This window comes from Eptesicus fuscus, chromosome 20, assembly GCF_027574615.1.
Source record: "Eptesicus fuscus isolate TK198812 chromosome 20, DD_ASM_mEF_20220401, whole genome shotgun sequence".
Classification (NCBI taxonomy): domain Eukaryota; kingdom Metazoa; phylum Chordata; class Mammalia; order Chiroptera; family Vespertilionidae; genus Eptesicus; species Eptesicus fuscus.
The window spans coordinates 10,471,196-10,483,468 of record NC_072492.1 but is presented as its reverse complement, the minus strand read 5'-3'; the positions used below and the strand labels follow the sequence as shown (position 1 = coordinate 10,483,468).

General features: G+C 50.7%; 2 protein-coding genes across 4 annotated transcripts; one reads left to right on the top strand and one right to left on the bottom strand.

Annotated features, from left to right (window-relative positions):
• The first annotated feature begins 5,686 nt into the window (after positions 1-5,686).
• RANGRF (RAN guanine nucleotide release factor) lies at positions 5,687-7,210 on the top strand. The gene is made up of 6 exons (XM_008153474.3): positions 5,687-5,825; positions 5,905-5,991; positions 6,083-6,199; positions 6,395-6,551; positions 6,630-6,715; positions 6,941-7,210. Exons 2-6 carry the CDS (start codon positions 5,915-5,917, stop codon positions 7,062-7,064), a joined length of 561 nt encoding a protein of 186 aa, XP_008151696.1. The 5' UTR covers positions 5,687-5,825; positions 5,905-5,914; the 3' UTR covers positions 7,065-7,210.
• SLC25A35 (solute carrier family 25 member 35) lies at positions 7,189-11,393 on the bottom strand. Of its 3 annotated transcripts, XM_008153475.3 has the most exons (6): positions 11,241-11,393; positions 10,469-11,030; positions 9,550-9,615; positions 8,962-9,114; positions 7,931-8,065; positions 7,189-7,763 (listed from the first exon to the last, which is right to left on the bottom strand). In XM_008153475.3, exons 2-6 carry the CDS (start codon positions 10,841-10,843, stop codon positions 7,590-7,592), a joined length of 903 nt encoding a protein of 300 aa, XP_008151697.1. In that variant the 5' UTR covers positions 10,844-11,030; positions 11,241-11,393; the 3' UTR covers positions 7,189-7,589. The 3 variants fall into 3 exon arrangements, with proteins under 3 accessions (XP_008151697.1, XP_054565582.1, XP_027984113.1); XM_054709607.1 differs by having other exon boundaries at positions 10,469-11,393; XM_028128312.2 differs by lacking the exon at positions 8,962-9,114 and having other exon boundaries at positions 10,469-11,393.
• Between the last annotated feature and the right edge of the window lie 880 nt (positions 11,394-12,273).

Sequence of the window (12,273 nt, the reverse complement as noted above, 5' to 3'; positions counted from 1 at the left end):
TCTGGATGTGAGGAGAGAAAGAAAGAAAAGAGCCAACGCCCAGACTACTTGCTGGGTTCATTGGTGGGTGGTAATTCCATCAGCTGTAATAGCACAATGGCACATGTTTGAGAGAAAGATGTGCTTTGCTTAGGATGTGTTAAGTTTGAGGCATTGGTGGGGCATGAATTAGGGGTATCCAGGAGGCAGTCAGAAGAGGTCTTGGGGCCCTAGCTGGTTTGGCTCAGTGCTCAGTGGATAAAGCACCAGCTTTCAGACAGAAGGATCCCAGGCACATGCCAGGGTTGCCTGCTTGACCCCCAGTAGTGGGTGTGCAGGAGGCAGCCGATTAATAATTCTCTCTCATCATTGATGTTTCTATCTCTCCTTCCTTCCTCTCTGAAATCAATTATATATATTTTAATATATATATATATAAATACATATATATATATAATATTTTATATATATATATACATATTAAATAAAGAGATCTTGGGTGTGGGAGGCACTGGTATATGCATGGGTAAGGTTATCTAGGAGGAGTGTGTAGGACCTGGTAACACAACATTTAAGGGGTTAGCAGAAAAGGGGGAGACTGAGAAGAAATGGCACTGCTAACGACAGTCTAACCAGTTGACTGGCTTAGCTTCCCACTGCATGAGTCACTGGAGTATCCTGGGATGCCCCTAGGAAGGTATCCAGGGCAACAGAAGACACTAGAGAGGCCAGCCTGTTCTCCTTGACCACTGAATCCTAGCTCTGCTGACCTTGTCTTCACCCAACCTCTCTTTCCTAGATCCTTTTCTAACGTAGTACAGACGGCTCCCCCCACTCCCAAATACCTCACCTATACAAGGAAATGGACTTGACTAAGTAAAGCAGGTGAAAAGAGCCAAATTAAGAGGCATTTTGGAGTCAGATCCCTCAGACTCCCAGTGGCACCTTCTCGGAGGTTCCAGGGGAAGGGACGGGACATTCCCCTGGGTTGGAGACATGGATCCTAGTTGGGGTTGCAGCCCAAGAAAACCCTGCCTTACCCTTGAGAATATGACCTGCCTCCCTTCTCTCCATGAGGATCCTTCCGATTTTGAAGAGCTGTAATGGGAACTCGTCCTCTATAAGCTTAGTGCAGACCCTCACCACCTTGAACTTGGATAGTATAATGGGTTCTTATTCTATTTCACCCCCAACTGGTCTAACCCTAACTAGACATACTACTACTATACAATTCTGGTGCTGACCATCAAGATTTAGCATCAGATCTCACAAGTTAAGGACTCAGTTTTCTATAAGACTGCCCTAATTTCAGATGCCAGCCATAAATCTCATGGGTTCCCAGGCTGTCCACATATTCAGGGGTTCCTGCCATCCTCACAGGTTCAGTCATTACAAGAATAACTCTCAGAACTCAGGGAACTGCTGTACTTAGGATTGCCATTCCACTGTCAGAATATACATCGGCAAGGTCTGAAGGGTCCCCAAAGCACGTCTTCCATGCCCTTTTCCCTGGGAGTAAGGGTGCACCACCCTCCTGGCACATTAATGTGTTTACCAACCAAGAAGTCTCCCTGAGCTTCAGTGTCCAGAATTTTTATTGGTCTGTGAACAAGTGGCTCAAAGTGCTAACCCTCTAATCACATGGTTATTTTTTCTGATGTGGCCTCCCCCATCCTGATTCTTTCCTTTGCATAAACTATCTAATCATCTCATTAGTATGAACTATCAGGGCCCATTAGGAATAACAAAGGACTTATATTGCTAGGGAAATTCCAAGGATTTAGAATTTCCCTCCTAGGAACCATAGACAGTCAAGTTCTTTATTGTACAACATTTCTTAACTTTTATTTTTATTTATTGATTTTTTGAGAGAAAGAGAGAGAACTGATTTGTTCTTCCACTTATATATGTATTCATTGATTGCTTTTTAAAAAATATTTTTAAAAACATATTTTTTATTTCAGAGAGGAAGGAAGAGGGAGAGATAGAAACATCAATGATGGGAGAGAATCATTGATCAGCTGCCTCCTGCAAGCCCCCCACTGGGGATCCAGCCCACAACCTGGGCATGTTCCCTTGACTGGAATCGAACCTGGGACCTTTCAGTTCATAGGCCGATGCTCTATCCACTGAGCCAAACTGAATAGGGCTAAAATATTTTTTGTTATTGATTTCAGAGAGGAAGGGAGAGGGAGAGAGATAGAAACATCAATGATGAGAGAGAATCATTGACTGCTTCCTGCACACCTCACACTGGGGATTGAGCTCTCAATCTGGGCATGTGCCCTGAGCAGCAATAGAACTGTGACCTCTGAGCCACTCCAGTCTGGGGCCCTTTGCCCATTTTTTAAATTGTGTAGGGTTTTTTTTTTTAGTGTTTAAGTTTTATGTATGCCCTTGACTGGAATTGAACTCAGGACCCTTTGGTTGGCAGGGCCGGTGCTCTATCCATTGAGCCAAACCGGCCAGAGCATGGTGTTGAGTTTTATAAGTTCCTTATACATTTTGAATACTAACCCCTTATCAGATGTATCATTGTTAATATGTTCTCCCCTTCAGTGGGTTGTCTTCATTTTATTGATGGTTTCCTTTGTTATGAAAAAACTATTTTTTATATATTTTTTTGCAAAAACTTTTTAATTTGATGTAGTCTCATTTATTTTTTCTTTTGTTTCCCTTGCCTGAGGAGATGTATCAGAAAAAATGTTGTTACAATAAATGTCCGAGATTTTACTGCCTATGTTTTCTGATTTAGAGTCTAACATTTAAGTCTTTAGTCCATTTTGAGTTTATTTCTGTATATGGTGTCAGAAGGTGGCCTAGTTTCATTTTTTTTTTTTTTTGCACATATCTGTCCAATTTTCCCAACACCATTTGTTTACTAGACTATCTTTACCCCATTGTATGTTATTGCCTCCTTTGTCAAATGTTATTTGACCATTAAGGTATGGGTATGTTTATTTCTGGGCTCTCTATTCTGTTCCTTAACTGGTGTTAATTAGTAAATAACCTCCTGTCTCTTAAGCAACATCTACTCAATAATTAAAGACAGATATGGTCCCTGCCCTCCTGATGCTTAGAATTTCCTGAGTATTAGCGTTATAATACAGTGCCTGCAGTGGGAACAGAAAGGCCAAGAGCCACAGGAACCCTCAGGAGCAGCTAGCCAGGAAAGGGGGAAAGTAAGTTCTAGGCAGAGAACACATGTGCAAAAGCCCAGAGGCATGAAAGGGGTTGAATCAATCAAGAGGCTGATGGAAGTTCAAAGCGCCTTGCATATAGAGTATGAGGGGGAGGAGGATGGCTGTGGGTGACAGCTATAGAATCATCCCAAATTAGAGGACACACTTAGAACGTGTTTGTCCACCTCAAACACTGTCTTCATGATATCAGGTTCTTTCCTAGAAACCTCCTGTGGCTATCACTGCCACAGGACCCCTGGCATCTCTCTGAGGCAGTTTACTCAGATGTAAAGTGGGGGGTACGAATGTCTATCAAATTACAGAATGTGAGCCATGTGCCCTTGCTCCCCTCACTCAGGCTGGAGGTTCAGAAAGAGCTCCCATGTTTCACATGTTTTTGTATCTCTCCCCCCCCCCCGCTCCCCCCACGAGAGCCTAGTGCATGGTTGGGGCACAAAGTTCATAGCTGGGTTTCCTAAGCTCCAGACAATCAACTTGGATGGAAAAAAACTACGTTTATTTTCAACGACCTCTTAACTGAAATTTAGCATTTCCTTACATGGTGGCTGTAGATAACAAAGCACAGTAACAGAGATTGTCACAACAGTGATCAGATAGTCTCTCTTAGGTGAGAGATCATCTGAACTATGATTTATGTGCATCACTGGCTTGCATTACACTTATTAGACCCACTGCCAGATCTTGTTAATGTAATAACAAAAGAGCACATTTTTTACTATATAAAAAAATCTGGGGTTTTCATTTTGATAATTGTATTTAAATATTTTCATTCCTTTGTACTTCTACATTTTTTAGTTTATGAATTTAAAAACATTTCTCCCAGTAGTGGTCCAGGGGATTCACCAAACTGTTAAGGGGATGCATGGGAGAAAAGCAGTTGGGAGGTCCAGAAGAGGGGACAGACACAAAGAGAGAGGTGAAGGGTGAGAGAGAGAGAAGTTAAGAGTGGGAATTTGCTAAGTTAGTGTGGCCTTCAACCCCACTCTCTCAGAGGAGGTCTGGCCCTTTACCTCCATCACTTCATGGAGGTCTGCTTCTTACCATCTGGAAGAGCATACCTAACCATTCTCATGTCTGTACTTGGACTTCCCCTTTCATCTCTAAGTCTTTGCTCCTGATGTTTCCCTGGCTGAAGTACCGCTAGGCTGTGCCGAGCCAGCACGGCCATGGGTGAACCTGAGAGGGGGCGGTGAAGGATTTAGAAAAGACAGACAAGAGAATAAAGCTGGGTCTCGGTGGGACACTGCTTCTCTGATGGAGAGACAGCGTCACGGCCTGTTAAGCTGAGTCTTTATTTTATAGCCAGATTCCATGAGGCAAAGTAAGGGCGTGGTTACTAGTTCTTGCGGGTTTCGAATCTACTCAATTACATGCACCTGATCAAGCTTTGTTTACTTGCTGCACCTCCCGCAGCCCTTATCACTTAGCCACGTGGGACCACAGGTATGGACCATAAGGTCAAGCTTACAACTATAGCCTTTGGCTATAATTGTGCTGGGAGGGCTTGCACATGGCTTTGCCATGAGAGGATCGTGCCCTCTCATTAGTCCCAGGCTTGAACCTGTCCAAATGCTGTAGCCGCTCTCCACACTAGGCTACCCTGATTTCTGAGTCAACCTGTAAGACTCAAAGTGTACTCCTCCACAGTTCCCTGTATACCTCTGGTGAGGCAGAGGTTGTGTCCTAACTGCCTTTGTATCTCCAGCCCTTCACACAGGGCCTGGCAAAGTAAGGTACCAAAATATATGTGCCCTCTGGCCCCAGTGTTACAAAATTATTAGGGTCCAGAGGTATGGTCAGTACTTGGAATCCCGTGGGTGGGATGGCCTTAGGATGAGGATCCTCTTGCTCAGTTCTTGGCTGAGGGCCGGAGTGGTCCCCTGGGTTCCAGAACCATGTATTTAATCACTCAAGGCATAATGGGACTGTTATGCTCTAAACACTCTGCCAGGTGCTGGGAATCAAAGATGAATGGGGAGATTAGCTGGGAGGATAGAACTGAGCAGAAATTTAAGTACACTAAAAATCTGAGCAAGGAAAACAACAGGGGGTTTAATCTGTGTTTTGGTCCAGGTGTGTGTGGGGCGGTATGGGCCCTCCTCCCCACTCCCTCACCGCGTTCCCAAGGCGAAGATTTGAGAAGGATTAGCTATATAATCTCCGGGTTGGGGCTCGCTTTCAGGAAGGAGTGAGGCCTGAATCCTAACCCGGCCCCACACCTGGCCCCATTGTTCCCTTCCTTCCCTGCAACCGATCAATCGATCCGGGAATTAGCGACCTGGCAGCTCATTCGCTGTCAAGAAGCCTATTGGAGGGGCCTGGGTGACGGAGAATAGTCTCCCCGGTCTCAGACACCGGCCACTTGGACGAGCAACGACCCCTAAGGAGGGTCTCAGCGACATTCTTAGAACGTGCGACCCCTTTAAAAGGAGGAGACGGGCGGGCGCGAGTTAGCCGCCACAGGACGTCACAAACCCAGAACCGGTTTCAGCTCCCAGGCGACCCCGCGGCCCGCCCGCGCCCTCCGAGGGACCAGGCTTCTGGGAGCGGCCCCGCGGGCCGCGGCGGAGGCGCGGGCGCCCACTGGCCGGCGCGATCGCAGGGCGGGGCCACATCTTAAAGGGCCGGAGCCGAGGAAGACCGGTGAGGGCGGGGGCTGTGGCGAAACGCAGGGTGGTGATGCCACGTGGCCCCGTGTAAGATTTCTTTTAAATCTCTCTAGTCCCTGGCCCATGGAGCCCACGCAAGACTATCCACTGTTTGGGGGCGCCTTCTCCGCCACGCTCCCTCCCGGGGCCATTGACGTAAGGTGAGAAAGCCCCCACACGGAAGTTAGGCCGACCGGGCGGGGCTGCGGAGAGGGGCAGGGGTCAACCCGTGCCTGCCTCGCCTCTCTCCAGCGACCTCCGACCGGTCCCGGACAACCAAGAAGTTTTTTGCCACCGCGTGACGGACCAGAGCCTGATCGTGGAACTTCTAGAGCTGCAGGCCCACGTGCGGGGAGAGGAGGCCGCGCGGTGAGCGGGGGCAGACCGTGGCTGACCAATGGGAGGGCCGGACCCGGAGTGGGCGGGGCCTGTGCTGGATGGTTCATCAATGAGAACTCCAAGGGCAGCAACGTATCACCCAAAGTGAGCGAAGCCCAGACTTAAAGATGCTTGTGGGGCAACGGTGAGGGATGCCCCTTCCTGACCTGCTCCTCCCCACTCCAGGTACCACTTTGAGGACGTTGGTGGGGTGCAGGGGGCTAGGTCTGTTCAAGTGGAGGCTGTGCAGCCCCTCCTTTTGGAGAACCTGGCCCTGAGGGGCTGCTGTGAAGAAGCCTGGGTCCTCTCAGGCAAGCAGCGGGTAGCTAAAGAGAACCAGCAGGTAAGGGCCGGTGGCTGTGAGATGGCCTGGAGGGGTGAAGAGGGTGGCCCCAGAACATCCTGACACTGATCCTTTTAGGTGGCAAAGGACGTGACACTGCACCAGGCCTTGCTGAGGCTGACTCAGTACCAGACTGATCTCCTGCTCACCTTCAATCAGCCCCCGTAAGGAGAACAGAAAGGGCACATGGCTCAAGGGTGGGGTCCCCAGGAGAATCGGCTGGGAGAGGCAGAGCAGGGAAGCAGTCTGGTGGGGTCCTCCAAGGAAGTGGGAGTGGGCCAGAGGTTTGGGGTCACAGATACCCAGGTCGTCCAAGGAACAGGAAAGGGTAACTTCCAAACATGAGGCCTGGATGATGTTCTCTCCCCATCTGTTCCCCCACTCCCAAGCCCTGACAATAGGTCATCTCTTGACCCTGAAAATCTGTCACTTCCACCCTGGAGCCTGGGTGACTTTGAACAGCTGGTGACCAGTCTGACTCTTCATGATCCCAACATCTTTGGTCCCCAGTAAAGATGCTGAAATGCTACACGATGCTGCTGAAGACTTGGGGACCCCATTCTGCAAGGGGAACAAAGGGTTGGATATATTCCCCAAATTCCTTCCCTGTGTATAAACATAAGACACCTCTCTGCAGAAATAAACTTGCTTTATAACCAATATAATCTCTGTGCCTTTGAATCTAACAGGACAGCTGGGTCCCCCCAATTCCCTTTGGTCTTGGAGGGGGATTTTAAAGTTGTACATGTGATCAGAAGGGACCCAAGACTGGCAGTGAAGAAAGGGGGGGCATATACTTTGGAGTGAAATGAGTGAAATGTACTGGGGAACGGGTAGAGAGAGTTTAAAGTGACACCCAGGGAGGGGAGGGAAACTATCTCTTATAGTGATTCAACCCTGAGAAAACAGATAGGGAGTGGGATTGGCTGTCCCCCTCTTATGGGTGAGAGGTCACCTGGTAAGAAGTCACCAGGACATAGTAATGGAGGCAGAAGTGTCCAAGGAGTACCAACTTGGTGGAGTGTGGGAGAGTGGCTGTTATTTGGTGTACGTGTAGTAGAGGGAGCGAAGCTGGTCCCAGAAGAAGAGGGAGAGGATGGTGTGAGGGCCGAGGCGGAAGTAGGAGGCTCCTATACCCTTGTACATGCCAAAAATGCCCTCTGTCCGAGCCGTCTGCAGCAGAGCGTCCAGCACCCCTCGGTACATGAGGCCCTGAGAGCAGGTTGGAGAAGGAGGGAGAGAATAGGGAAGGAGTTTGTCAGAGCCCATCAGGGGTCTCACCCCTGCAGGCTACCTTTTAGCCTGTCCCACTTGCATCTGCAATCTGCTCCTCCCCCCTCGTTTTCCCTGCCTGCCTGAACCACAGAGCACTCCCTTACCTTGCCCTGAGTGTCTGTGGGCTGGTTGTAGAGCCTTGTGCTAACCACATCAAAGGGTGTCATGGCCAGGACCACCGCAACGCCACTCACCATGGCAGCTGCTAGAGCCACCTTCCAGCTCTGGGGAGGAAATATCTAAAGGGAGGGAGGAAGAGCTCCGTCAGTCAATCATTCAACTCCTAGGAAAGGATAGGCCCTGCTCTGGGAATACAGTAGAGCTGGTAACTCTGGGAGCTTCCACTCTATCAGTTAATACAGTGTGATAACACTGAAGGCTCAGGTACACCTGGGAGGGAGTGACAAGAGCAGTGGGAAGGGTGTAGCACAAGCATGTCAAACTCGTGGCCCACAATGAATATTTTTGCGGCCCAGCCAATATAACGGTATGTAAGAAACGTTTTAATAAAAAATTCGTAACTTAATTTTTACAATATCCTGGTATACATAATTATTAATAACGAACAACATTCGCTAATGACTGATTACTATCATTGTGTTGCATTCTCTTATGCGCAGCGCACCGTTTCTCTCCACTAATACTGGCAGCGAATATTTTAGCAGCCGATGGCCACGTCATTAGTCTTGGACTGGCTTGTTTGGTGTGCGCAACAGGAAATATTTCGCTTTCGGAGAACAAGAAAAATAGGTTGATTTGTGTTACGCTTATTAATTTGTGCAGTTATTCAGTGTCTGGTAAGTTAACGTTCAAGAAAAAATACTAATTTTTATTAAAATTTTCTATTATTTTATGCTAACAATTACTCATTTATTTCAGCCCTTTGTCTTCAGCATGTCTCTATCGAAATAAACCTACGTTTCTATGAAAATTGAAGCTTTTGTTTCTTTGCGGCCCACATACACTTACACCTTGTTTATTTGGCCCGTGTTAGCCTTTGAGTTTGACATGCTTGGTGTAGCAGCGGACCCCCAAGCCATCCTGCCACTTCCTCACCCCTCTAGGGCCCAGTTCAGTTTGTACTCCCCCCTGCCCACATTTCCCAGGGCGGCCCCACCCATTTCCCGGGCAGTACCTCCCACTGGGTCATAAGGTCCTTGGTGGATGAGAAGGTGCACAGCTGGGTGGAAGAACCGACGATAACTCGGGGTAGGCCGCCCACGGCCCCACGCCACAACCCCACCAGACCATGTTTCTGGCCAATCCTGGCTAGCGCCTGAAACATGCCCTGGTAGGGGAAGACCATGAGGTGGGGTTTAGTCACCCTGGCATCAGGGGCTGCCATCTCCTAACCCTGCTAAGGATGGGTCCTTAACAGGCATCGATGTCCGGACAACCAGTTGTGTGTGAACTTAACACCAGGATGTGGCCCTTCAGTTGTCTACCACCTCGCTGTTCCCTCCCTTGCCATCCCAGACTAGGGAGTACGGGAGTGAGGACATTAGCAGACCAGGAGAACAGGGCAGGAGAAACAGGTGCAGAGGACTAGAGGAACTGGGGAACGTGTGGGAAAGAGGGCCTGGGTGGACTTCAGGGGCAGAGTGAGGCTGAATTGATTGGCTGAGCAGAGCCTTGGCTGGGTTGGAGTTGTTGGGTGCAGACAGAAAGCTGGGGCCAGTGGGAGAGAGTGGCAGAGACCCCCATGGGGTTGGAAACATCTTACCTGATGCTTATACTGGTGCCCTACAGCAATTTCTGAGGCTGCCTGTGCTTGTAGGTGTGTCTTCACCTGGGGACGAGAGAGTATCACAACCTATGGCCCAGTGACCATTCTTTCACCTCAGAGACCCAAGCGCCTGAACCCCTCACACTTCCTCTAGGGTGTTCAACAATGAATTTCCTTTTGACCTGATAATTATTGTTGTTCCCCTTTAACAAATTGGTCATGAGATTCTGTCTCTTGGCTCCAGTCCCCTGGGGATGGTGGATCTCCTAGCACCACAGACACTCCACCCCCTCTACTTCCTCCTTCCCTTGTGGGTCAGGGGTGGGGGGAATGGAGAGGTTGAAGAATGGCAACATTTCCTAAGATTATTCATCTTGGGCAAGACCCGGGTGTCTAGTCTCTCATGCCAGCTCCTATTCCCAAATGGGATCTCCAGCTACCAGCACGATCAGGCTTCCCCATCAGACTCTGGGTAGGTTGGGAGATCATGAACAAAACTTGCTCTCTGACCCCAAAGCCTCATGGGGGCATGTGCTCAGCTTACTTTGGAGAGGCTACTGTCCTGAGTCTCATACCCTCCCTCTCAGTCTTTCAGGAGGAGCACAAAGCAGGGCCTAGTCCTAGCAATAAGCAGCTGTGTGACCTTGAGCTGGCCACTTCCCTTCTCTGGGCCTCAGGCTACAGACCCTTCACCTATACGAGATGACTAGAAGGGGCCGACTGTGAGATTGTAATTCTGTGATATCCAGGACTTCCCCTGGTCCTTACCCTTACTGAGGTATGTTACTCAAGTTCCTCCCCCTCCCCTACACAAGTCCACTTCCAACCTCAGTATCAGATTATGAAGGAAGGCCCAGGTCCCCACCCTACACCAAATGTCTGCCTTGAAGGCCCCAGGCAAGACCCTTCTTCTCACCATGTAGATAGGGCTCCCCAAGTAGGCTCCCAGGACCCCAGCCAACGCCCCAGCTGCTGCGCTTCGGATAGGACTGTGGGTGCCTTCAGCTGTGTGCAGGTAGCCCTTAGCCTCAGCCAGCCCATAGGTGCCCAGCCGGATGCCATTCATCAGGAACTGGTATAGGAGGGCAGGGGCCAGGCCCTTCTGCAGGGCAGCCAGGCCGTCCACCTTGCCGATGGTGATGAAGGCATGGAAGACGTTTCGGTAGTGCCGCTGGTAGGTGCCGGGGGCTTGCAGTTCTCCCTGTAACTGCATCCTCGTCTTCACCACCTCTAGGGGGTTGGTGAACAAACAGGCCCCACAGGCTGCCAGGCCACTCATCAAGAAGTCCATGGTGGGGTAGTGGTAGCAAGAACTGGCCCAGGAGTAAGAAAGTCAAAACGAGCTTCAGAAACGGGGTCAGAAATCAGGAAAGACCTCAGTTTCAACAGGCTGCAGGAGGTAGGAATGTAGCGTTCTGGAGTCAAGTGTCAGGGTCAAATGTCAGGTCAAAAGTTAGCTGGAATTTGGAAGTCAGGAGCTGGCAAAGAGAGAAGAAAGAGGAGTTTAGGAGAGTTTGGCGAGAAGGTAATGATAAGGCTCTGTTGGTCAAAGGAATTGAGATCAAGAAGGAGCAGAAGCCAGGAGGATGGCAGGTGGGATGCTGAGAATGGCAGGCTGCTGGGGGCCCGGGAGTAGGGAAAGGAAACGCGGGGCTGGGAACTGGAAGCCGGGGAGGAAAAAAAATAACCCCAGCAGGTTATGGAGGAAAAGGATCCGGGAGAAGATCCGCTGACGTCCCCGGGATAGCCAGGAGATCTGGATCAAGGCAGTAAGTCGGGACTCAGGCCAGGGCTGAGCGTCCCCCGGGAGCTGCGGGAGTCGCAGCGGCTTCGCCCGGTAACCTGCAGAGGCGGGACCGCCACTTCCAGTCACGGCGCGCCACGTCCAATGGGGAGCCCGGGAGGGCCTCAGCCAATCAGCGCCGTGCCGGCTCCGCGGCCAATGGGAGGCGCTCCCGGCGACCTGACCCCCGGAACGGCGGGGAGGCAGTTGGGTTAACTCTCCCGGCTCTGCCCCAGGGCCGGTGCCAGGGCCGGTGCCAGGGCCGGGGTCAGGGCCTCGGGTCTCGGAGGGGAGTCTGCGGAGCCGAGGTTTAATCACTGGTGGGGAGGAGAGGTTGGACCGCGGGTCACTGGACGGGCGCAGAGACGGAGCGCGAGGCAGCCGTCCAGCTTTGGGGTGTTTGGGGCTGCCCCTCTTCCCTTGATTCCGGGTCTGGGCCCAGTGGAATTGCCTGTCTGTAGATCCACGCCCTGATGGGTGCTGGTGCCAGCTCAGCCTGGAAGCTAAGGCTGTGTCCCCGGGGCATCTGAGACTCACCTACAGGACGGAACTTGTGGGTTCTAGCTCCGGGGTGTGGCTACCCGCGCGGAGGGAGGGGACGCCTGATGGAGGCCGAGGGAGCGTAGTCAGTCTCATGGCTAGGCTCTTTTGCCCTCAGCAACCTGGAGAATGCCCGACATGCCAAAGCAGAGATCTCTGGGCTTAGGTTACACAGTGCCAGCAAGTGGTGGGAGAGATCCTGAGATTTTGGCCTCCTGCCCTTGCTCATGAGTCACGGAAAAAGTTCTGAGAGAAGAGACTAGGGAAGCCAGCAGGGAAGAGATGAGGGGGAAACTAGCTGGGAAAAGGCCGGAGGACAAGACCTGTCCCCGGGGCATAGCTGTGTGCGAGGCCATTACCAGACTTAGACTGAGCGAGCCTTCTAAATTCCAGTTTGG

Coding starts and splice junctions, on each gene's coding strand:
- SLC25A35 (XM_054709607.1), bottom strand. CDS start 10,843: ATGGACTTCTTGATGAGTGGCCTGGCAGCCTGTGGGGCCTGTTTGTTC. Junction 9,115..9,549: donor GGCACCAGTATAAGCATCAG/GTAAGATGTTTC, acceptor TTCCCCTACCAG/GGCATGTTTCAGGCGCTAGC. Junction 7,764..7,930: donor CCACAGACACTCAGGGCAAG/GTAAGGGAGTGC, acceptor ACCTGCTCTCAG/GGCCTCATGTACCGAGGGGT.
- RANGRF (XM_008153474.3), top strand. CDS start 5,915: ATGGAGCCCACGCAAGACTATCCACTGTTTGGGGGCGCCTTCTCCGCC. Junction 5,992..6,082: donor CCCGGGGCCATTGACGTAAG/GTGAGAAAGCCC, acceptor GCCTCTCTCCAG/CGACCTCCGACCGGTCCCGG. Junction 6,716..6,940: donor CTCACCTTCAATCAGCCCCC/GTAAGGAGAACA, acceptor CCCACTCCCAAG/CCCTGACAATAGGTCATCTC.